At 39.3% G+C, this 26,399-nt stretch overlaps 1 protein-coding gene across 1 annotated transcript; it reads left to right on the top strand.

Annotated features, from left to right (window-relative positions):
- The first annotated feature begins 5,491 nt into the window (after window positions 1-5,491).
- ufm1 (ubiquitin-fold modifier 1) lies at window positions 5,492-15,915 on the top strand. Its single transcript, XM_031280833.2, has 6 exons — window positions 5,492-5,750; window positions 5,853-5,909; window positions 9,495-9,552; window positions 11,042-11,081; window positions 13,048-13,080; window positions 15,202-15,915. Coding segments are annotated over exons 1-6 (291 nt in total). The 5' UTR covers window positions 5,492-5,748; the 3' UTR covers window positions 15,303-15,915.
- Window positions 15,916-26,399: the final 10,484 nt, after the last annotated feature.

The raw sequence follows: 26,399 nt of genomic DNA, 5'->3' as shown, positions 1-26,399 counted from the left end.
ACACTGCAGCACGCAACTTCACGAGGGGGAGGGGCTGGAGGCAGCTCCTCTCTGTGCACTGTAAAAAATTACACGTGTGTGTGTGTGTGTGTGTGTAGATATATACTATATTTTTACTTATTTAACTCTCTAGTGTGTAATTGTGTGTTCATACTATACATTATTATATTATTCTTTGTTGAATAATACAGAAGACAAAGAGCTTAAAAAAAATAATCGAATATCGAATCGTAATCGCAATATTTGGGGAAAAAATCGCAATTAGATTATTTTCAAAAATCGTTCAGCCCTAGTTCTAAGCGATGTTAGGTGACTTCTTGTTGACGTTCGAAGAATTGTCAAACAAAACGAGGCTAGCTCGCCCCTCCCTTCTCTTCATCCCATCCCCTCCCCCTCCCTTCCGCGCACTAACCCCCAACCCCCACCCCCAAATCCTTTTTGTCGCTTATTGGCTGGAACACTGTTTGTTATGTTTAGTGGTGCAGGTTGGTGCAGTTTGTTTTTGTTGCCGTTTGTGGAGCCTGGGCTGTCTACATAGACCGCGTTTTTTTTACAGTGTGTTCAGTGGACAGGCAGCTAGCGGATAGTGAGGAGATGTTTGCTGTATGTGACAAAAATTGTTGTAGCCTAAAAAACGCGTCACATCGCTTAGAGCACCTTTAAATAGAATACAGCACATAACTAACAAAACTATCATTCTGTCAAACAATATCCCATCAAAGAATAAATACACACGGCCAAGAAAATGACAAAGAATTTGTTGCCAAACTTGCCAATTTTCGGTATTGACAGTTTTAGATTAGGGTCATTACTTATACAGATTCAGCTAAACACAGAACTTGATTTAGAGACTCAGTGGTGCAACAAGTAAAAGTGACATCTACATGGCCCTTTAGAGGATGAAATGTTTGTTAGTGTTAAGTCAAGCAGATAATACAAATTCATAAAATATTTTTAAAAAATAACACTGGCATTATGACAACTATGAGAAGATAATCTGTATGGTTACATAAGCCTATCGGACAACAGAATAACAATATGTGCTAAGTATTTCAGTTGTACAGTAACTGTAAGCTTTTCATTGATGGAAACTGACATCTGTGAAAAACATGATGTTAACATTTTTATCACTATGAATAATTATTTGTGGAGAGATTTTAAGAGATTTGTCAGTTTAACCACAAAGACCAAGTCAGCACGAGGAACAGAGAGGAGAATGAGGTATAGTGTCAGATTTTTTAATAATATCTACTGTACTAGATTAGTACAGACTGGAGCCATGTCTTCAGTAACAGTAAGCATATTGTAGTGGCATTCGTTATCACATTGTTTGCTGCACATTCATTTTCTTGTAACAGCATAACAGAGTATTATAGACCTTATGTAGGTTTATGTTTAGTCAACACAAAATACGGTATGGGATGTAAATGCTACGGGCCATTAGGCAAGCCAGGGGAAAGAAGCAATTACAGAGACAGCTTTATAGTGTTAAGTTAATTCTAATACTTGATTTTCATCTTATATATACACTATTTTTAGATATTGCCCTCGTGGTGACCCTTTGCTCCAGTGTTGCTGGTACTGTTGATAAGCTAAGCCCGGGCTTTAAATCCAGTCTTAAGTCCCTGCTATTCAAAATATTAAAAATAGCAGGATGCTAAGAGTTTAGGGGCTGCTTATTCAGGCATTAATTATGAACTACCTCTTTGAATGGAAAGGTCTATACTTTAACTGAAGGAATCGAGGAACCAAATGTCTATTATAAACCAATACAAGCCGGCAATATGCATCTTATCAAGTGGGCCGTCGTCGGTGTGGAGCGAGGTTAGGTCAGGAAATGAGTGTGAGAAAAGTTCAGGCTTTTCAGATATCTACATTGTATCTCTCAGGTCAACTACACAGCTTTCAAAACGGTGTATATGAGCCATGCATGCTTGCTGATAATATGTGACTAGTAGAAATATGTAACACAGGAACATAAAACCGCTGAATCAAAAGAGGCACACAAAATCTAAGAACTTGGAACTCAAAAGGATTACTGAGGGGGTGTTGCAGAGTATTTGTAGCAACAGAATGTCCTACATATAAATAGAGAATATGTGTTTGTAAGTCACAGAGTTCTCCAACAATGGCTGTAGACACTGAATGTAATTCACACACTGTGCGCTACTTACCAATGTTGCTTTGTTTTTTTCTTACTGGGACGTCATGACGCCTCTACCCTTTCCCTGTGGGTGAGAGTATTCGATTATCTCAAAATTTCTGTTGATGCAGTGAGAAATAATACAGATGGTTTATCAGTGACAGACCTTTTTGGCCAGTAAAAAGATGGCTGTTGCCTGCACACATGCACGTTTTATGGATGTGCTAATACACCTATACATTATGTGCTCGCCTGTTTGTTAGCACATGTGTGCACATGCTCATATTCGCATTGATTACCGTTATGCTTCTGCAGGTAATTGGCATTTCTCTCTCTCTACCCACAGAACCTGCTTCTGGTATGTTAATAAGCTCTTTCAGCGGAGGCTGCTCAATGCACTGACTGCAGTCGTTAAATTTTGCATTTTAAATGCACTCTCATGCCTCCTCCAAAAGGGATGATGGACAACTGTCCTACTGTTGTCTAGCATTTCTACTTCAAAGCAAATATCTCTTCTTTACCACAATGATGGATTCAGAGAGTCTGAAAAATCTGTTTATGTATGGAATCTCTTCCTGATTATGTGATTCTCTCTATGATCAAGTAGAATCAGATCAGGCAAGAAACTGAAAATTAAAATGTTCTACTGTGTTCTGAATATGCTGAATTAAGTCACTATTTTCATGTCAATTGTAAAACATAAAATAATAAACTTCTCAATGGATATTGTTTGATTTTGATATATTCAATGTCTAGACCTAATACATACCTATAAAAATAATTTACTTGCAAACACGATTCTACAAGATATATATTCCCATTAGCTGACGCCACAGACCTCCACATTTGCTAACATAAAGGTTGTCTTCCTTTGCTCTTTTTTCCAGCACCACATCTTCCTCTGCATTTTCACTTCTTTCTGGGAAAGACCCAGCACTGAAATCCCACAGGTGTGTGAATGAGTGTCTGCACTGTGACTCTTGTGTGAGAGCGAATGGGGCTAGCTCAGTTGTCATCACGTAACCTGTGTGGAACTTCAGTCACAATGGCTTCCTTGATCCTTCTCTGACCGTCCATTGACTCCTGTTCCATGACCTTTGACCTTCTCTCAGTCGATTCTGAGGCGGGTCATGTTCTTCACAGACGGTTGAGGTTTCCTGTTTCTGAGGTTCATTCAGTCTCTTGTCCGGGGGCCTCATCATCCTCTCCTTAAAACAAATAGTTCAACAATAAATAGAATATATCATACATGTGTTTCTTAAATACTCCTTTCAAACACAGTATATAGGAGCCAGAGCAGAAAAGTGGACATCACACACATATTTGCCATTGTAACCTAATTGTTCATACTATAGCTGATGAGACTATTTGATTATATAACTGAACAATACCATAACCACACCAGGAGACTTGCATTCGGATTAGACCGGCACAATCAGACTTGAAGATATCTGTACAGTCTGTGCTACTCCTGGGATACATACACTCTCTTCTGAACTTCCAGTAAGTTCACATGCCCATCCATTACTGTTCAGATGTGTAATAATTCAAAGCCAGAATGTAACTGAACAAGTCTGGTTCATGCTTTCCGTTTGGATTGATGAGAACAGTGAACAGCTTGATCTTGACAGTCAGGATTTTCACACTTGGATGAAAATGGCACTGCTTAGATGGCGAAATGTTGAAATGCTGCCACTGTGGCCCGGAAATCCAGCCACCTCCTGCCAAGGCCGATGAGGTGTTGGTGCATTTTGAGGAAACTGGACAGGAAGCTTGTGAAGTTCAGAAACTGGCGTGTTTATTAGCAAGAAAAAAAAATCCTCAAACAAAGGGCACAATCTGAGCCCACCAGAAACACAGAAACACAAAAACTAACTGCAAACTAACTGCAAACTAACTGCAAACTAACTGCAAACTAACTGCAAACTAACTGCAACCAGACAAAACAGCAACCTCCCAGCAAGCTGCCAAGTCCTTTCTACCTTCCTCTTCTTCTGAAGGCACTTTTAACCTCTCAGCCTTACCTAATTGGAACCTACCACCTGCACAGGTGATTACAGGGTGAGCTAACCTGAGAAAGCAACATTAACACTTTGTTTCTGAAAATACCATTACAATTAGATCAGTTACTGCTGACATTACTATTTATTCATGTGCACCCAGGCACCAAAAATATTATAAAAATATCATTCACTGCAGAACTATCTTACCTATTGTTCTACAACTTAGGAGTGCCCAGGACCTAATCAGGCACACCTGCATGCACTCTCCTTAATTGAGCTGGTGAGCAGCTGGTGAGCAGCTGATCTACCCCCCCTCCCCCCCACATCACAGGCAGAACCATAGCAAAATACTATGAACCCATCAACCCACTAAACAAGCCTATGTCAAATGATAAAGTAGCAAATAAACTAAAACATTACACTGAAATTAAGGATTAAGCAGACACAAAACATTGTTAATTTTGGGAACAGAGGCTAGTGAAAAGGGAGAAAGGCAGCCCTTTTCACAACACACTTAATGTGCTTAGTTCAGCATTAACTAGGCTCAAATACTTGGTTCTTGATTCATGTTCGCCTTATTGCACACACTGTCTGGAAAACCATAAACATGACGTGATGTTTTTCAGCTGCAATTATGTAGCCTAATGTTGCTTTCTTCTGCATTAATTTATGTATGAACCAATCATAGAAGACACTGTTCTAGTGTTTTAACAAATTTTCTGCAAATCATTTATACCTACCAACCCAGTAACCTAAACATGATGGATGTTTCTGTACATTTTTGTCAAAGCAAAAAAAAAAAAAAAGCAAAGACTGATGTAAATGTTGTGGTGCATTCTTGTGCTGTTTGCAGGATCCGACTTTCTGGATCTGGCTGCCAGACAGCGGTGTACAGTATACACAAACTACTGTATATTCTCAGTAAACCAAACTATAAGTCTATGAATAAAAACAATAGCAACACAGCCTACTGTATGTAGCCTACACTGTTAAAAAGTTCCTAATTTATTTAATTTAAAAAGCTGTGAAAAAAAAGTCTATGAATCTATCTATGAATACACTATTTTGGAAAACGTTTAGAATATATGCACGTTTTGTTTCGAAATAAAACGACACACGTCACATTCACATTGATTGCCTGTCTCCAACAAGTTTCAAATTCACACGTCAGTCTTTCCATAGCAGCTTGTAGTAATGCACACCGTGTTAAAAATAAAAGCATCTCTTCCTTGAAAAGATAAAAAAGATACTTTAATTCTACCTGAGAGAGGAGTAGAACAGGTGCCCAAGAATGTCAGTGCGCCTCATGGATGTTCTCCATGGATGTGCGCCTTCTATTGTCATTTACGGCAAACGTTAGTCGTTTGGTGTGAATGCCTGACAGTTAATAGCCCCAATGATACTTTCATTTTTTGATAATCATACACGACCTTTCGTGCAGAAATTCACTATTTTGAAAAAATACTGAGATACTCCTGAAAAGACTAAACCTACACAGATATGTGTCAAAAATATAACTAAATGGATGACGTGTATGTATGGGTCCTTCTGACTTCCGGGTGTGTATAAACAGATTGTAAACGGAGTCGACTCGTCCAAAAAATGTGAGTTTCTTCCCTTTTTTGTGTTATTCTTCCCTGAATACATTTCATATTCGTTAGCCAAAATCACGGTGCTAATAACGCTCTTGTCATCGTCTCCATTAGGTCTAAAGTAACGTTTAAAATAACCCTGACATCGGACCCACGGATGCCATACAAAGTGTAAGTACACTGACAGCTCAGCAGTCACAGCTTAACGTTACAGTTAGCTACATTTCAGGGTTTAAAAAAACAATTTATTATTATTAGCTTGTTGTGGAATCCTGAGCTGGTGTGTTTAACTCGAGCTACAGAAAACGTGGTCAGTGAGACAACATCTGTCAACGTTAGTGTAAGCTGTGATTCACATATTAAATAAAAAGGTAACGTTACGTTACACCAGCCAACAGTTCCGTTAACTTACGTTAGACATTTTATATCGGCTAGTTTGGTAGCATTAGCATTTGTAAGGGATATTATGAATGAAATGGACATGACTGCGTACCATCCGGTCTTACATGGCTTCATTGTTTAAAATAAATAAATAAAATAATATTAATATCACGTTGTTACTCCTTGTTCTGTGGCAACTTTGAATACTGTGATAAAACAGAACAGAGATGATGGACAGGAGGAGCAGAAACATACATAATGACAGGCATGGCTACATCAGAGTGATAGAGAAAGACATCTATACTATCTCTATGGCTCTGGGCTACATACAGTGGACCTTTTGAAGTCACACTCCTAGACAGACTGCTGTGAGCAGTACATTACTGGTAACACATTATGACTGACATTCATTTAGCAGCATTTGACTGGTGGTAAAAACGCACACAGCAATTCAGTTAGTGGAGGGTCATCCTCTGTGTTTAAGACCCATCATTTCTAGGCATGCCACTCTATGTGCAGCATAATCCACGTCTGCTGTGTTTTTTTTTAATTACACTTACAAGCATGTTTTAAGACATGAAAATAATTGGAATACAAATTTGTGTTGGCTAAATTATTTGAAAAATCAAGAATCTATGAATACGCAAATATTATTAATTTCAAAAGATTAACTGCTGGACACAAGATGTCTATTACTTCACTGTAAAGTAAATTCTCAATGTATGTGCTCTGGAGGCTTCAAGTTTCCACATCACACAAATACGTCTTTTTACAGTCACTGTTTGTTCACTGTACCACATTGGCTTCCAAACTATTTGTGATGTCACAAAATCGTGTTTGTATGTAACTCAAATTGAATATGAGCACAGAAAAGCGTTCAGCAGATTCATTTGAAAACTGTATTTTAGAGACCTACGTTATACTGGTCAAACAACACATTTTTGAATGGATGAGGATTTTATGCAGTTTCTGTAAAGTAAAATCAAATTACGTTTTTGATTGTTTTGATTCTAATCCTGTCACGCCAGATTAAGAAAATGTACTTTGATGTGCATACAAATAAGTATTTGATTCACTACAATTTGCTACTAGTTAGAGCAGTGTGTATGTGATCCTAGGAAGTGGAGCCCCTATTATGTGCTAAGCAACTGTCACACCATGCTTTGCAGTAATCTGTCTGTTACTGCTTTCCATTGTGTTGTTTGGTGAAGGATGATTGTGAGAAAGAACTAGGCTAATTCCTAGGGGTGCACGATTCAGAAAATGTCACGATTCGATATCGATTTTTTTTTTTAGGCTCAAGATTCGATTCAAACGATTCAAAAACGATTCTCGATTTAAAAAAACGATTCACAGTATGTAAATGTAGTTACTTTTCCCATGTGATTGCAGTAGACATACAATTTAAAAGAAAAGAAACACAACAAATTCAATGTAGTTTGATATTACTTTATATGTCTTCATACAAAAATAAAAACTTTTCCAACTAAAAACTGCAAAGTGCCAAGCTTTGGCCAGCTTTCAAATACATTTAATTCAAGTATAAAATAAAACTGTTAAATAAAAAGAGCTTTTCTGGAGTTTAGAGCATTGAAAAGGTTGACTGGCATGTTAGGTACTTTAGGTTGTTGTTCGTCCACGTCTTTAATGTTAATCTCCGGGTGATGCCATACCATGTGAGTTCTCAAGTTTGTGGTGTTTCCAAAATACCTAATTTTCACTTTGCAAAGCCTGCATATAGCATGATTCCTATCAAGTTCCGTCTTCCCCTCGAGGTTATAAAAGCCGAAATGTCGCCTTTAATGAGGATGGAGCAGTTTAAATAATTCTTTCTGTGAGGTTTGCCATTGTTTGCACCGACTTAACTACTTATGCTGCACTCGGTCTTCTTTTGATTATGACAAGAGTGCCCAGGCGTCAGTGTGAATTCAAAGCAGCATGGGAATGGCGAGCTAAACTCATTTCAGGACAATAGTATACACGCCATTACAAAACGAAAAAAAGAAAGAAAAATGAATCGATTTTTGTAATTCTATGAATCGATTTTGAATCGGTAGAGCTTGAATCGTGATACAAATGTGAATCAATTTTTTTGCACACCTCTACTAATTCCAATTGTGGATTTTTGTAGATATAGCTAGAAGTAGCTATTGGTGGTTAACACTGTGTGTCTATTCCAGAAGGGTTCAATTAGTATTTAATGGTGTGTACAGCTCTGTCACTAAAGCCACAATACTGCTATAGAGGGGTATGATTTTCTGTTTATATTTTTTGTTCAAAAGCACCACAACTCGCTCAATGATATAAATGTTGCTAAATGAAATGAATAGGCTTACCTAAAAACGTGGTTATTTGGGCGCCTCGGTAACTCACCTGGTAGAGTGGGGGCGCCCATATGCAGAGGCTTAGTCCTCGATGCAGTGGCTCAGGGTTCAAGTCCGACTTGTGGCCATTTGCTGCATGTCTTCCCCCTCTCTCCCCCCTTTCCTGTTTACAGCTGTCCAGTCTATTAAAGGCTAAATTATCTTTAGAAAAAAAAAAAATACATGGTTATTTTGCATTGTGTTTGAATTACTTATTTTGGATCCCTTTCATTTCTATCTTTGTCCAGTGCATGTTAAAGATAGTGCTGGAATGAACCACGTTGTTGCCAAAAACAGCATATCTGCCATAGGTCAAACTGATATTGACAGGAGAGAGAAAAAAATCAGGCACAAAATGTCAACTAAACTTTTGAACGTCTTTTTCCCCACAGACATTTTTTGCAGCATAATGCATGATCAAACTTCCCAACAGAGCTTCACATTGAATTTTCTGACTTGAGTACTTGGAAATAAGTAGTGGCAAAAATACTGAGGCCATGCAGACAGGGAGACGGATTCTCTAATGAGGTCAGACAATGTCTCGCTGCAGCTGTTAAAGTCTTAGCATGAATAGAGGGATAATAAAGATGGTAAATGAGGCATCGTATTAATTCTGGCAGAGGACTGAACTTGAGCACACCATTAGCTTATCGCCAGTCACATTCAAACAAGTTATCACCCACTCTCAGTTAAGGCAACATGGTGGTCTTGGTAATGTGACCAGCTTTCACTCTCACTTATAATGCTGCTATAAAGCTGCAGCCTACAGTATGCTTTGCTTCTCTCTTGACTACTTGCTGCTGTACTGAATATGTCAATTGATTTTGCCCTGCACCACCTCAGCTCCTTCTGCATTACCTTACTTGGTGATGCATCTCTATCCTTGTGATTTGTTTTGAAAGTGACTTTCTCTACAACTCTAAAGCAGCCCAGGCACTCGTCGATCGAAGCTCAGGCCAATAGGTTGAGAGATGATAGTTAAAATCCTGTTCAATGCATTGTTTTGTTACAGACTAAGTGTCCCAGACAGCACACCATTCACAGCAGTTTTGAAGTTTGCAGCTGAGGAGGTAAGTATACCATACTATACTATACTATACTGTACTATACTATACTATAAATATGTAATCAGCAACAGGTTGTGAGACGTAAACTAGACATTAGGATAGCGCGATCACGGAAGGCTGTATCATGTGGACGCGCCGACCTTGTTGTTGTCATTACTTAGAATTCCTCAAGGGGGCGACAGAAATTACGCACTATAGCTTTAAAAGGTGAAATCTTAGAAGGAAAAGGCAGGAAATGAAATAAACAGGAACAAATAAAAATGTATTGGTGGGCAACCTCTGAAGATAGAAGTATTTCTTACATTTCAAACTTCCATAAACACACAGAGGTACTGTGGCCGAAAGCATACTGACAGAGGACTGGAGCTACCACTAAAGGGACTGATGTCGTTTTGGGAGTCATTGACAGTTGATCTATTCTGTCGTTTAGGTATGAGGATGTGTTGGTATATTGGGTGTTAATTTTCATCTATTACCAAACAGAATCAGTCTGGGAAAATGTTTTTTTGTCAAAGGTCAGTAGAATTAAGTGATTAGCCAGTGCCAATTTTTACCTGTAATTAGCAGGGGTGTATTTTTAGCCTTTACTTTCAGCGATCATTATAACAGTGGCTAATGAGTTGGACAGAGACACAGAGAAATCATGAGATAAATACACTTAACCTTTGTTGTAAAAGATTTTGTATCTGGAATTAATTTGATTTCAGTTGGTAATGTGTTCCAGAGTTGACAGTCCTATTTGGAGAAAGCGGATTGTCCAAATTTAGATCTACAATGTGGTATTTTACAGTTGCCATTCACCATGCTCCTCTGGAATTAGGGCTTTTACTCCTACCTTTTATAAACTACATTTTATTCACCAATGTTATGCTGCATGAAACAAAGTTCAGCCCCCATTCATTCCTGATCTTAACTGGTTTTCATGTGAGCTGCTAGTGCTACCTGGCAGTAGTTTGGTGAGCAGCATTTAGCTAACCTTATCTCCCCTGACAGACTGCACCCTCTAACCTTTCACTGCACACCTCACCAGCTCACATCCTCTTCTGTCAAACACTGAAGCAGGACATGTATTGTGTGACCATGCTGAGTGAGTTTCTTCCAGAAATTCAAGCGTTGCTATCTTTCCCTCAGGCTCTCTTCTAACTGTGTGTGTGTGTGTGTCTGAAATTGTGTGAAAACCCAAACACACGTGTCTGTCAAGCATAAAAGTTGGCAAACAAAAGACAGAAAACAAATCGCACTACACAGCATTTTCTTCCTGCTTGTTTCGCCAAGTTTGTTTCTGAAGACATCATAACTACAGCTCCAATTTTGAGGTTGTCACCCAACAAAGTCAGTGAATCTCAGTGTGCTGACTTTCACACTATCTCTCAGGCCAAGCGGAATTGGGTTTGCAACATGTCCCTGCTTATTTAACCAAAATATGTTGTGCTGCTGACATTTCTGAAATGTCAATGTTGTGAATTTTTCTCTGCTTCATTTCCTTTTACAGTTCAAAGTGCCATCAGCAACCAGTGCAATAATAACAAATGGTGAGTTTGTGTAGAAAAGTCTTTCAACTAATGTTTTTTGCCTCTTTAGCAAGCTACTCCAAGTGCAAAAGTGACATGTTTACCAGCTTGACGGTTGTTAAGGACTTTCTTACTTCAGAGAGAGTTTCATTCTTTAGAAATCTGTCAAATATGTTTTGACACAGATCTTTGGAAACTCATCTGAGTTTCAAAACCTCAACAACAAACTGTGAGGATTTGAGGGCACTCTAACAGTCTTTGAACTGCAGTGTGATGCTGGTGAATGCTCTCAAAACAGAAAATGATATATCATAATGATCAGGGGAAATATTGTCACCTTCATTTTTGCATATTTGTACTGTATTACAACTGAAAGTCAAAAGGATTTACTTAACATTTACAGTATAGTATGTCTGAAGCACATGGTAACTAAATGTCTTGACTTTACAGTACATTACCAGACTTTTAATACAATCTCAAAGGGGGGATTAGAGAGCACCATGTGAAATACATGGCAAATGTATTGATGCCCTTTGAGTCCAGGTCCTGAGGTTTCAAAGGAGAACATTGCTGTGTGTCTTTCACTTTAAACTCCCAGAGGGTGCAGTCATTTTGACCATCAATCCACAGAGTATAAGCAGTTCTCTGTTTCTGCTACGAATTCTGCTTAAGAGGCAGACCTTTATCGACCTTTATTGATCTGTGTCGGCCCCCAGACCCCACTGACACACACTGGCCTATAATTGACGCCACATTTTATCTTCACATTAGAGACAAGTAAGATAAGATAAAACTTTATTTATCCTGAGGGAAATTGCTGTGAAGCAGTTGCAAAACAACGTTTTAAGGTTGCTAATTAGAGCCTACATACAGCAGAAATTGTTATTAAAAATGTAAGATATTGCAATTCTAAAATCATATCTTACTTGATATAATGCTACTAGAATTCCTTCATAATTCAGTTGATAGATAGATAAGACTTTATTGTCCACCTTGGTGGAAATTTGTCTTTTTGCTTATCCAAAACATTAAAACGCAACCATGACATTGGATGTTATTAAACATTAAACATACAGCACACTAATACTAAACACCATTAAACATAAAACAACAATTGTGCAATGGGCAGAAACAACAGCAGGTGGAGAGGAGGTAGGATACAGCCTACAAGACAACATATTTAAAAATACCTTTTATAGTGCAGTCCTTTTGCACTCAGTGCCTCTACTGCATGGGGAACGAAGGACCTCTTAAAGTGATTATTTGACTTGATTACGTTACCTACAACACGAAGGCTGGCATTATACTAAATTCAAGCAGTTTGAATTTTGTCTGGCAAAATAATAGAAAGAGTTTCTATCAAATACCCAACAGATGCATGTCTCAAATAACCTAAGCCAGTAAAATGTAAAAACCTATTCAGCTGGATTCGTCCTCCTCCAGAACACTTGTAACCACAGCTACAGTAATCACCAGAACAAATTACAGTAAATGGTCTTTGTGGCTGTTAGAAGTAAAATTGTCAGCTCATTCATTGTTTCACAACAATTAAACCGTGCGGAACCACAAAAAAACTGATTATGTTTTTGTTTACCTCTGCTCTGTACTTGCAGGCAAAAAAGAAAGATACGTTTATAGAATGTATGCCTGATGTATTTTCTTATAGAAAGATGAATCTTGTAGGGGGCTGTGGAAATAATTGGGCACATTAATGTTGCAAAACGAGTTTTCTGTTAAATGGCTGAGATATGACTGCCATGCCAAATATGAGTTTTTAGTTATATCAGTGTAATGGCTGGTTTGTTATTATTCCAGATGGAGTTGCCTGCTGCTGAGGCATGCTCTCATTCTTGTTTTGTCTAGTGCAACATCATTATGGATAAACTGGTATAAATGGTCTTTTTTTTCATGTCTGTCCTCATGTCATTTGCCTGACAATCTTTTCACTTTACATTGGGTTGATTTTTCTTTCATGGTCACCTTGCAGATGGAATAGGAATCAACCCTGCCCAGTCAGCAGGTAAGCTGTTATGTTGTTTTGAATCCCATCTTTTTTGTCACAGAAAAAAAACATTTTGGTTGTTTTTTTTTATATCACCACAAAAGCCCCTCTAGATGGTGTAAGATGTTTTTTCCCCTTCCTTATATATTAAGGTGCTTGGACGCATAATCAACCTCGGGGCTTTCTTTTAAGCTCTTTGCCTCATGTCAATGTGCTTTTATCACAGCAGAACTTGAATTTAAAGCATGTTTCATAATGCCCTTTAGTAATGCTGGTGGCATTATGTTAATAGTCTAAAAGATTAATGTGATAAAGCCCCCAGGGGCAGTGACTTCCGTGGGTGGTTCCTTTTTAAAGAAGGCAAAGAAATGTCAGGCTTAATATGAAAAGCCTTTACTTGAGGTAACGTAACAAATCGATCTGTGATCAAGCAGTCCCAGCCAATATAATCTGTTATTTAAATCAGGTTTGAAGAGTACAGTTAAGTAGTGGTATCTACAGACCATTGACTCAGTGTAAAGGGTGGAATTTATGGTAAATACGTAAGAAATCAGTTCCAGTCAGTACCACTAACCTTACCAGCTTGGCAAGATATTGGTAATATGCAGTGACTGAGACATAGGCATTAGTGAAAACAACCTAAATGGTTTTGACTTGCTAAGGCGTTTTACTTTGTAACTGTGACATCCTGAGTTGGACTCTGACCCATGACCGTTGCCCTGTCGCTCATCTTTTCTCTTTCTACATCCTGTATTGTGTTGCAAAGTGGAAATGCCAAAACCCATTTTTTTTGGAAGGGCAGGGGAGTCCAAGCCCATGATGCTGCCCTGGGAAGGAAAATCTTTATTTCTAGAGTAACTGCACCCAATCTGTCCCTAACCCAAAGGTGATGAAATATTGCACTGTTGGTTGCGCTAAAACATCTAGCCACATTTATATTGGGGTTAAATAAGCTAGGTTTACTGAAGTAATCCTAATTTAACTGACATCTCTGTGTTGGAGCAGGCCTGCTTGTTTGCATGGAAATGGTGTTACTGATTCATGAATACAAATGCGGTGCCTCAAGTGGCAGTATTTAATGTTAAATTAAATTAAAAATTGACCTCAAGCTGTTTAGTCAGAATTCACTTGACTTTGGATTCCTACATTATTGCCAATTGGCGAATCACTTTTTCTGTATCAGTCTTCTTGGGTTTTCCCTGAGGTTCATACTTAACTGTGTAGCCGGGTAATGGATGACTGGGTTTTCTGCATAGAGCAGGATAAGGTAATGCCTGCTTTGACCGAAGGCAACACTGAGTCTTTTTTGCTAAGAAAAGGAAAGAGTGGTGGGCATTCACAACAGCCTTTTATCTGTAGAACATCCATGCTGTGTGCTGCCAAGAATAGCCTCAGTTCAGACACCTCTGTCGGATTGCCTTTTTTCACCCACTGCAGCCACTCCGCCTCTTGTTCTCAGGATTGAGTACACGGTGGAAAGTGTTCCGGTGTAATTTTACAATCTCTTTTCCTTCACATGTCTTTAATAAGACCAATATTAAACATTTCCTGTGGCATAACAGGAATGAGTTATAACGTATGATCTCAGCATGATTGCTGGTTGAATGAAGACATTAATGAATAAAATTGCTATATGTGATTCCATAATGCAGTATTATAAGTTATTCAAATGAACTTGCTGTGTGTGAGTGTGTGTGTATGTGCTCGCTAAAATCTACCTGATTGCTGAATAACTGGCTACCGTTGAACGACAAATAGCCATCTGGAAATTATTTTATCCTACAGTTTAGACATGAATCTGACTTGTTTTAAAACCGTTACATTTAATCCAAATGTCTGTGTAACTATCCAAATTGTTTGCAACTTTGTAAACAAATATATGTATTTTAATTAGCATGCATTTGCATCAAGCTTTAAACTAATCAGATACAGTTAAACTAACAAACTCAAGTAGTTGTCAGTATTTTTCATCACTGTGTTGGACAAACCATCATTTCTGATAGTGAAATAATGTTTCTCTCCCGGCTGGCGAGTTGACATGTTGTTTGCAGTGTCCAGCTCAGTGACAGTAAAACCTATTATTTAGGAACACAGATTATGAACTGTGATCTTTATGTGGTGCTCTGTCCTGTGTTGCAGGTAACGTGTTTCTTAAACACGGCTCAGAGCTTCGCATCATTCCCAGAGACAGAGTGGGAGGAGAAGGAGACCGATGCTGCTTTTCCTCGTTGACGGCATAATGACTCACACAGCAGAATGATATAACACTTGAGACCCAGGAAACACCTCAGCCGCATGTGTCATATTTATTTTCTGGCCCACAGCTGACAGTGACTCATATGAGAATATATATATATATATATATAAACTTGATGATGACACACACTTGCATGCTCCCTGCTTCTTCATTCTCAGTCAGGTTTTTTTCCTTCTGTAAATGTAATTACATCAAAAGATTGGAGTGACATCAAGGGTATCCAGAGGAACTGAGTAATTAATATACACAAGCACAGCAGCTGCATCATGGGAACATTTTTTAGCTAAGATTAACAAAAAATGGAGTCAACAGTAATAGCTTTTGTATCTTTGTAAATGACAATAAAGCATTATGACTAACATCAACACATGCCTATTTAGCAAGGTTTACTGTTGTCTTTATCAGAATTGTGAACATGGTAATGCAAGAGGTGAACCTTTTAATTACATGTACAACATGCTTTTAAGGACCGTTGAGTGGCGGTCGAGCAGGTAAATTGTCTGTTCACATTCAATATTCTTTTCTGTCAGGCTACTGTCAAAAAAGTATTCCTCAAACATAAGATAAATATACTTGCATCATGGATCTGCACTGAACTTGTATCGTGGGGCAGCTTCTTCAATAACTAGAGGAACATATTTACATTTTAGCTGTAAGGACTTGATTGTTCATCTGTCAAGCTGTGCAGGCACGTGGATCTTTGCTGCCCTCTGTCAGGATACATTTTAACATCAGTTTGTACTCACCCAAATGCCTTGCCTCCATATTCCATGCCATGTATTATGCCCCGTCTATGCACAATAAATGTAAAAACGTTACATGGAGTATGAACTATTTAATATGCACTGCAAGCTTAATTAGGAGCTGAGGAGCAGGTGTGAGAAAACAAGGGCAGCCATCCAAAAAGCTTTGAATAAAATACAGAGGCCCCATAATGTGTCACAATAGCTGTCACTGAGGTAAGGTCCATGCAACACCAAAAACCACTGGTTTTCATCTGGGAAATAAATTTAGTGTTTGATTGCAGTTGTCTGCCAGTTGCCGGATCACCTGTCAATTAAAAAAAATCAGTGGTTAGAAAACATACCTTCATATTTAGTCTCCAGATTATTCTCATCCACAACAAAACAAACGCATAACTACTACGTAGACCGTAGTTTGTTTTGAAATGTGCTGTATTGTTTCTGTGACTGATTAATGAGGGAAAGCAGTTTATTATCCCCATTATAAATCAGTATTATAGGAGAAGGTCTGAGTCATTTGTTTATTAATTGGTTCTCTTTCTTCACCCTGGAAAAACAAAAATGCGTACTTTGTAAAGAAAAACAGGCTAGAAAGAATAATGGAGCTTCCATGCTGTAATGCACCAAAGAAAGCACACCGCTGTGTCTCACCATTCATTAGGATGCAGACTCAGATGGTGAGGGGGGGTTGCTGAGGTGCCATCACAAATGGATTTTCTCATTTATTTTAATCAAAGTTGCTGTTGGGCACATTCACCAGAAATTTACTTCTGAAATGGGAAAAGACCGCAGAGTGCCCTGAATGCAGCAGATGTTATCTGTTGCAGTGTTGGTCTGAAGAAAAACGCTTAATTACTGACTTTATTTGCAAAATAATATATTTTACAAGCATTATGTGTACCAGGTTTAAATTGCAATTTAAATCTTAAAAATCCATCTGTTTTTCTTTCTTTTGAAAATTTCAAATTAAGGATGTTTTTTTTAGGCCAGCATAAGTATTTGACATATTACATACTGAATAATTACAAGAAAAACTGTAAGGAAAAAAAAGATGATAAATTCATTAAAAAGAAAGAAATCAGCTCATTTCATCGCATCCTCTGTGCTCTTTTGGGCATGAAATTGAAATTTCACACTTAAACATAACGGGTGCTGCAGTTTTATTCTGTATGAGCAATGAGGTAGAAAGATGCTACATAATCACATTTCAGGTTGAGCCTTCTTTCCTGAGCCAAGTTCAGAATGAATCCACTACTGCATCCGAGCCAACATTCCAGGCGTCAGCAAGTCAATCATTGCTCCCAGGAAACATGTTTTCAGGCAGCCTCCAGACAGACACTGCTCTAAATCCTTTTGTATTTGTGTACATAATCAAACACCAGTTTCTTCTCAAAGTGCAGCAGTGTGGGTGTAGCATGTATCCCCTGCTCAGCCTCTTGCCCTTGCACCTGTTTGAATTCAGACAGACACATACAAAAGGAGAAACTACAGAAACAACATACTACAGCAATACATTTTGAACTTCTGTTATTGCATTGTAAACCACTGGGCCATCTGTTGAAAAACTTGCTTGATTTGTGGCTTTATTCAAATTTCACAATGAGCAAACTTGTCACATTAATTGAGTTGTCTTGCGATCAAAGTTGATTCATTAAAAGCTCATGATCTGAGTCTGAGAATGGGTCTCAGTTTGAAGATGGCAAACATGCATCGAAACAGGAAACATAATGTGAACACAGGGATGAGAGTACTATTGACAGATTGCAGTGGCTGTGCATGAAGCTGTGTATGAAGCTGTGTGTGTGTGTGTGTGTGTGTGTGTGTGTGTGTGTGTGTGTGTGTGTGTGTGTGTGTGTGTGTGTGTGTGTGTGTGTGTGTGTGTGTGTGTGTGTTTGTGTGAATAAGAGAGATACCGCAGAGCAGGGGTGTCAAACTCATTTTAGATCATGGGCCACATACCCCTAATTTGCTCTCAAGTGGGCCAGACCAGTAAACCACTCCAGAAAGATCAGAAACTTTATCTGCCACAGAGTTTCTTGTCAGCTTGATTTTGGCAAACACAAGTTGCTTCTGCTACAACAGCGTTTTAAGACCATTGTAAGAAAAAAAATAATATTACAGAGCCGAGAGAGACGGGTATTATTCAGAGAAAAAACATATAATTTCTAAGATTAAAGCTGTAAATTTACAAAAAAAGAACTCGGATATTCTCTGAGATTTAAGTGGTAAATTTGGAATTGGAATTAATTACTTCTCTGCAATTTTCACACTTTGCAAAAACATCCAGGGGGCCTGATTGGATGCTTTGGCGGGCCCGGTTCCAGCCCACGGGCCGTATGTTTGACACCCCTGCTATGGAGGAATCAAAAACCACTTGCTGTAAAATGGGTTTTGCCATGGACTCCCACTGCTTTATAAATGACATGTTGAGCATGCTCCTTGGCCTTCCATTAAAGGCAGCCAATCTAAAATGAGATCTGGTGGTCCTCCCCAGACTCAGCGTAGATAAAACCAGCACTGTCTGCAGCCACAGGTCAGTGAGCCAGATAAAGAAATAGGGAACCAGGGAATGGAAACAGCCCCCATCTGACAGCCTATCCAGCTCATCCGTCAGTCAAACCCATGCAGCACAGTGTATACGCAGGTGTGTGTGCAAACAGTGTCCAAAATGAGCTGGGACCTCAATCACCACACACTAGCCAAGTGGAATCACACCTCTGGGAAATTGATAAATGCACTAAAGGCATTTCAGGCTCTGCATCAAAATACTTTAATTATGTATATGACCTAATTCTACCCCCTTCTGTCTTGAAATTAGAATGGCAGCTGGGGGGAAACCCCAGTGAGGAGCATACACTGTTGGACCTCTCTGATTCATGTTCTTGTATGTCTTCCTCTTTCAAACATCAACCCTCTAATCTTGGAAGAGTATAGATATTTAGGCTTCCAGCACATTTAGATATGCTGCAATTTTTACTAATTCAGAAATGAGGGGGAAACACTTCACAAATCTCTTCCAAGAGGGATATTCTTCTTTATCATAGATCTGAGCCTCTGATATCCTTCAAGCTAATGTGAGATACATAAGGTGGCTATAAAGCAGCATTTTATAGCATGTCTTCGTTTTTAACTAAACATTAGCTATAAAAAATATAATCTATAATAAAATATATATCTATAAAATTTGATTAGGAATTACTAATTTTGTTCCTCATTTGTTCCCTGGTAGCTACTCAAATTTTGTGTTTTCTAACTTTTGTAAGTTTGCAGACTTTATTTCTGTGATGGAACTGTTCTCTTTGGATACAAGCACCTGCTACTGTCTTTAAGCCTGGATTCAAAAGCACAAGCAGTTTACATTCAAATAAAGAGCCAATTCATTGACTTGACTTATACCCTTCACTCCGCTAATTTATTAGATTTTACAGCATCTGTTCTGTTTTTAACAGCAAGAGAGAAACTTTTGAAAGTTGCCTGACTAAACTGTTTTTCTCCTTTGAGTTTAAGTGGTCTTCTAAATCTGTTGAGGCAGTCCTAGAGCTAATCTTTTATAATCCCCTTATTCTTAATATCTCTTCTCTCTCTGCACCAAATTTCTGTACCAATGTGTTAAAGGGGTTGTGGGAGTATCAATAAACCACTCAGAGAGTGTATTCTAAGGACACAACAGCCACAGGCTGAGTTTAGCTTCTTTGCTCATTTTGTCTCAGTCATAGCATGCCGTGTGTATCCAGCCAGAGTTCAGCAATATGAACTTCATAACTACTCTATTGGATGAATTGCCATGAAATTTGGTATTTTTTGGTGACTCTTTGACTTTTCATCTAGCATCGCCATCAGGTCAAAATGTGTTGTTTATCGCCAAATATCTTCAAAACTATTGTCATTCCCATCAGCTTTGGCTGTACTTTGTGTTTAGTGCTAATTAGTAAATGTTAGGATGCTAACACGCTAAAACTAATGTGGTGAATATGGTAAACATTATACCTGCTAAACATCTGCATGTTAGCATTTAGCTGAAAGCACTGCTGTCCCTCTGTTCAGCCTGACAGCATGGCTGTAGACTAATCATGTATGTTGAGGCCTGAGAGCAACGAGAGTCACTTAGAAATTATGAGTAATTATTGAAATAGCAATGGACAAGGGAGGAGGCCTCGGGGAAGACCCAGGACTAGGTGGAGGAATCATATCTCCAACCTGGCCTGGGAACGCCTCGGGATCCCCCCAGTCGGAGCTGGTTAATGTGGCTCGGGAAAGGGAAGTTTGGGGTCCCCTGCTGGAGCTGAAGTTCAATTTATTTCAGTTGTATTACTGTATGAATGTCTTGTATGTCTTCTGTTGTTCTGGAGGGAGCCCCCTAATATCTGAGAATAAAACCTAATGGTGTCATCCAGGTTATCTTGGCTTAGGAGTTAAATTTTTTACAGAGAGTCTGCATTACAAATGGGAGGTGTGGGGTTTGAAAGAAATGGGCTTTTATGAGGCAGGCAGGTTCTCATGAAAGACATCACTGAGTATCAGTCTCCATAAAAACTAAAAAGTTGGAATAACTCGGCGTCTCTGTTTCAAATTTTCACCATCATTCTTTTTTATATCCGTCTTTTGTGAGTACCCCAACTTTAGAGTGCCAACTTTTGAAGTGCAATATTAAATGGCTAAAGCCCTTGGCATTTTTTTCCTTCACCATCATCCCTGGTTAGGTTAGCCCCTCTGAGGAGGCTTAGCTTTCTGTCAGTGACTGTCTGAGGTTAGTGGTTGGAAGTAGGATCGTAGCGGGATAGCTGTGTTTCTGTACAGTTTAGGCATGGCTGGCCATCTTGTGTCTTGCGCTTTTTTTTTATAAGTGTAGACTAGTTAGATCAAGACAGGTCTGAGTTACCAACATCAAATTAAAAGATATTTTTAGAGCACCTTTTAAGCAGTAAGCAGGCAGCACGGTGGCTCAGTGGTTAGCACTTCTGCCTCACAGCAAGAAGGTTCTGGGTTTGAATATAGGTCGTTCCGGGCCTTTCTGTGTGGAGTTTGCATGTTCTCCCTGTGTTTGCGTGGCTTTCCTCCGGGTGCTCTGGTTTCTTCCCACCATAAAGACATGCATACTAGGACTATAGTTGAAAATTAGCCGACTGGCTAACACTGCCGCATTTACGGAAATGTTGATTAATGTGTAGTGTCCTAATCAAATAAACTTATTTATCATATCTTTCTGACATATCTATTTTTTAGAAGCCCTTCTGTTAGAAAAGTTATGTTTGCTATAGTCTTTGCTTCATTTTAGTGTTAAACTAGTCTGTGTGCAACTATTTCTGTTTCTCATGAGATAATCATGAGAGCCACTGACTTTGTGAAAAGCACAGAATGCCCCAGAGGGCAGAGCACATGTGGAGGAGACTGACCAGAGATAAGAAGACAGTATCTCTTTGTAATATTACTCCCTTTTCCTCTATAAAAAGCTGCTGTTAAAGACTATCATTAGTCACTTTCTGTACTTATGCTGGAGTGCTGTAAACTGACTCTACTTGCTGCAAGTAAACAAACCTTTAAGAGAACTCCAGTGATTTTGTCCATTCTCTAATAATTATCCTAACACCTTCCTTGTCTTTCAATTCTTCTCACAATGCAGTGCAAATTCATCCCATACATCCCAACTGGTACACTGATGCTAAATGTCTGTGTGCGGTATGTGTGTGTGTATGTGTGTGTTAATGTGTGTACAGCAATGAACAGAGCAAAGAACAGAGTTGGAGTAAAGGGAAAGGGTGTTAGTTCAGGTGGAGTTCAGCTGTAATGGAAACTTTATTAGGGACTGATTCTTTTCTCTGCAAGGTAAACAAAACACAGAGAGCAGATAGATGCCTGTGATGTCATATGTCAGGGGAAAATCCTCACTGAAGATAGCTTGCAGGTTGAACATGGATTTTTTTTCCCCCATCTGAAATCTATGATGTCCTTCTACACTATATATTTCTTAATACCTTCCATGCAGAAAACTGTGGTGGTCCTCAGTGTACTGCTCTCAGCCTTGAGCCAGCAAAAACTTAAACAGCTGTGTCGAGATCAGTGAAAATAAATCACTGTAACACAACACTAGTATTAGCAAAGAACATTTTCAGTTCTGATGCTGAACCCATGGTTCTCATTTAGCTGTCAGGGCAACTTGATTCATGTCAACACCTGATAAACTTTAGAACTTGACTCATGAGCCGTTTCCTGGAATGCTGCTGCTGCTCTTCTCCACCAGAGAGCAGTAGCCTATTAAAAAAATAATAACACCATTTCTTTCTCTCATCATTTAAATGGAAAGCATGAATTTAAATGATTGATCTGCCTTATTCAAATCCAGAGGAATGGGGGTGTTTCTTTTCTTTTTATCACACTACTGAAATTGTTTTGTTATGTTGTAAAACAGCAAATAATCTGCAAGATACCCTGATAGTGTTAAAACAGCCTTAGTTGCATCTACTGTGTAACTATGTAACTATGTAGTGAGTAAGTTTCTTCGTTCTCCTCGGAAATATTTGGTCTGAGGAATATAAACAGCTTAATTAGTTCTTCTCTGTGGGCGTTCTATTTTTATCTGTACTTAAGCTCCAGAAGGTTTATGTAAAAATAGAAAAACAATTAAAGTAGAAGTCTTTAAAATATGCTAAAAAAGTGTTTAATTGGTGTTAAAAGTCTCCTCTCCTCTCCTCTCCTCTCCTCAAACTTTGGTCCGTATTACAGTTCACGGTAACGACTGTAAAAGTACTGTAACAAATGTTCACCTCCAACAAGCCATAGAAGCGGACAACAGCCGCTGCAAATTGACACTGCCTTCAGGGCTGAGGGCTGAATGCTTTGTCTGATGTGTGATGGAGTGTGGCAGGCTTGTTCCCTATTAGACTCATCACCTCTGTGAAATCACATGAAATAGAGAGAACAGGCTCCGTGAGGGGCATGTCACAAAGCCAACCAGCTGGAAACGGTTTCACACACGAGCTGTAAACAAGTCATTAATGCCAACAGTTCACTATAGAGGCTCTTCTGCATTTATGGTAAAAGTGCCACCTGTGAACTTGGGAAGCACAGAGTTTCGCAAAAGTACAGTAACTGGTAGACCTAAAAGAAGTGAATGCAAAGAGTGCTTTTCAAAAGCCAGAAAGGGTCAAAGCGGTCCATTGAAAGTCATTTCTCACAATTTCAAGGGCAATTCATCTAGACGCAGATTCACAGATGCAACAGATATTTACCCAATTACCCCTCTAATTCATGGTAATAACCTTGTTCCTCTAACTGAAAGGCAAACACCTACAGGAGCATTGTAATCTGTGATGTAAACCAGTATGTGAGACGCAGGAACAAACAGGCAGTTTTACCAGACAGCAAACATTTACCAGAACAGCACTTTGTGTAAACTCACACGGTCATTGTGTTGATGATTACAGAGCAGCAGCAGCCCTGAGATGCCTGTTTGGAGAAAAGAGTTCCTGGTGTGTCCTCTGAATGCCTACTTTTTCACGACTGTAACATGGGAACAAAGACGGACCAGATGTGAATCTGTGTACGATTTGTATGTCCTTGTGTGAATGTGTGTGAGGGGGTTTCCCATTACACTTTCAGCTGACCCAGACAAAAAGTAATAGCTTGTTGGTTCTGCAGTGAGGTAAAATCAGTGGTTTTGCATGTTCGAGCTAATGCTTTTATGTGTGGGTTTCCTCAAGAAGCAACAGGTTATGGAGATAGTGAGGACAGAGCGGAGAGTGACAGGAGGCCAGCTCCTTTCATTGATGTTGAGTGTTGAAAGCATGAGAGTAACAGCTGTATATACAGGAGGAAGTGGTGGAAGAAACATTCAGATACTTTACTTAAAGCTACATTGTGTAAGAATTTCTCCCATCTAGCGGTGAAATTGTATATGACAACCAACTGAATATTACTTTCTAGCCCCTCCCATTCCGAGCGCCTTTTAACTGCTACGGTGGCCGAACCCGAAATTAGCTCTTAGTATTTCCATCGTTTACACGCAGCTGTTCTAGCCACTCCAATATTAACTTTGGTGTTGTTGTTTTACCTGTCGCGTTGTCGTTATAATTCTTTTTTTCGCTTCCCTGGCGAGGAATCTCCCCCTGGCATTTGTCACGCTGCGGGGTGCCACTGAGTTTAAAAGGGTGAAAGGCGGAGGTATGTCCCTCTTTGACTAATGTATTTTAAAGATGGAGGCTCAACATGCCGGCCGTCACTCGAGCGACTCGCCCATATGTATTCTGAATGATTCTGAATGGCAGATTCTACGCTTACGAGAATACTTTGATTAGTTGGTGGAAGTAATTACACATGGATGAGCACATATTTGTGAAAGAACAAAGGGGTTTTTGCTAAGAATCAACTCAAAACATTTCACAATGTAGGTTTAAATAGAAGTACTGATAGCACAATGTACAAATACTTTATAAAAGTCCTGCGTCAAAATTGTAACTTTTTACAGTTTTTCTCAAATGCTAAAACACATTTCACAAACGTTTCCTCCATGTTCCCCAATGTCTAAACACAACACCCTTTTCTAAAGCTACATAAACACAACCACACCTTCTCACTTCAAAACTCAAACTTTCACACCAAAAGAGCAGCTCGAAGCTTTCAAAAATGTAAACACTATACACATCATTACACACTACAGCAAAACAATTGAAAACACAATGCTCAATTTGTGAGAAGGTTCTTTGTTTCATAACTGCCAATGCATATTTTTAGAAACGTTACAGTAATGGATCTTCTTAGATCTCTGCAGAGGATTAGGCATTTAGATTTGTGAGTTTCGTATGAAGAGTATAAATCTATAGTAAATTCTGCATGTACACTACTATAACACAACTCAATGCAAAAACAGAATCTATTGCACACAACAGTACTCTTGAAAACATGATCAGGGTGTGAAGTTTTTTTATTTACTTTATTCACACCACACACACACACCACAATCACTGTGCGGCATCATGTCGCTGAGCTGCATCAGGCCACATCACCTCATCCACATCGCAGGCTATATTGTCTCTTGCCAGGCACCGCGGGAAAAGCGCCCTGGAATGGCGAATCCATCCTTGGAAGGCCTCCACTGGGATGTCAACACAGGCCAGCTCCATTGCCCTTAGGAGGTTCTCTCTAGTGTATGGTTGTCTGTCATAAACCTTCCATCTCCACAATGAGAAGAACTCCTCTATAGGGTTCAGGAAAGGGGAGTAGGGTGGCAGACAGACGTTTAAAAAGTGGTTACTGTTGGTGGTGAACCACTCTCTGATTTGGTTTGTTCTGTGGAAGCGTACATTGTCCCAAATGATCACATAAATGTGATGTGCAGGCCCAGGATGGTGTTGTTGGCGGTCCACGAGGATGTCTTTTAGCTCCTCTAGGAATGTGAGGAGACATTGGGTGTTGTAAGACCCAAGGACAGCATGCTGGTGGACAAGCCCCTCCAAACCCATGGCCGCACAAAAAATAATATTACCCCCCCGTTGGCCAGGAACCTCAGTGATGGCTCTTTGGCCAATGATGTTACGGCCTCTTTGACTTCGTTTCTGCAGGTTGAAGCCAGCCTCATCCAGGAAGAGGTACTCATGAGGTCTGGCCATCGTGTCCAACTGTAATATCCTCTGTGAAAATGTGAAAGTGCACAGGTGTTCAGAACAACAGTCAATCAGGTAGCACAGTATTGTCCAGAAGTAATGTAGGCCACTGAGCAACACAGTATGTCCACTAACTGTACTGTGAACATGGATGTATACTTACTTGCACATACTCGTAATGTAGGTCTTTGTGCAGAGTTGCGCAGAGTTGCGCTCAAAGGGAACCCTATAGACCTGTTTCATCCGCATCTTTTGGCGCCGGAGAACTCGGTCTATTGTGGCCAAGCTGACATCATCAATGCTCTCAAAGTTGACATTATCGGCAATGACTTTGTCTCTGATATCCCGGAGTCTGATGAGGTTGTTCTCATGAACCATATCCACAATGAGGGTTTCTTGTGCCGCTGTAAATATGGCAACCCTCCCACCTCTATGTGGCATTCTTTCAACTCTAAAGAAAGAAACATGTGTTGTCAATTGACATGTTTTACAATACAGTAACAACTGATTTGAAACCAATAGACTACTTTCACAGGCTTGTAAAATTGTATTGTGACAAAGAAAGCAATAGAGTACAATACCTGTTGTGTTGTCTGAATGCCCTGATAATGGTGGCCACGGTGAACCTACTCAGGTTTGGACGGACTCTTAGTCCTGCTTCAGCCATTGTCATGCCATGGACAATGACATGGTCAATGACTGTTGCTCGCATCTCGTCCGTAATGATGGTGCGAGGTTGTC

Source organism: Sander lucioperca, chromosome 13, assembly GCF_008315115.2.
Source record: "Sander lucioperca isolate FBNREF2018 chromosome 13, SLUC_FBN_1.2, whole genome shotgun sequence".
Lineage (NCBI taxonomy): Eukaryota > Metazoa > Chordata > Actinopteri > Perciformes > Percidae > Sander > Sander lucioperca.
Note: the sequence above shows the minus strand (reverse complement) of the source record. Positions and strands in the feature narration are given on the sequence as shown.

Excerpts from the sequence above, each read along its gene's own strand:
- ufm1 (XM_031280833.2), top strand. Across the intron at positions 5,910-9,494 it reads CCACGGATGCCATACAAAGT|ACTAAGTGTCCCAGACAGCA; the intron begins GTAAGTACACTG and ends GTTTTGTTACAG. Across the intron at positions 11,082-13,047 it reads CAGTGCAATAATAACAAATG|ATGGAATAGGAATCAACCCT; the intron begins GTGAGTTTGTGT and ends GTCACCTTGCAG.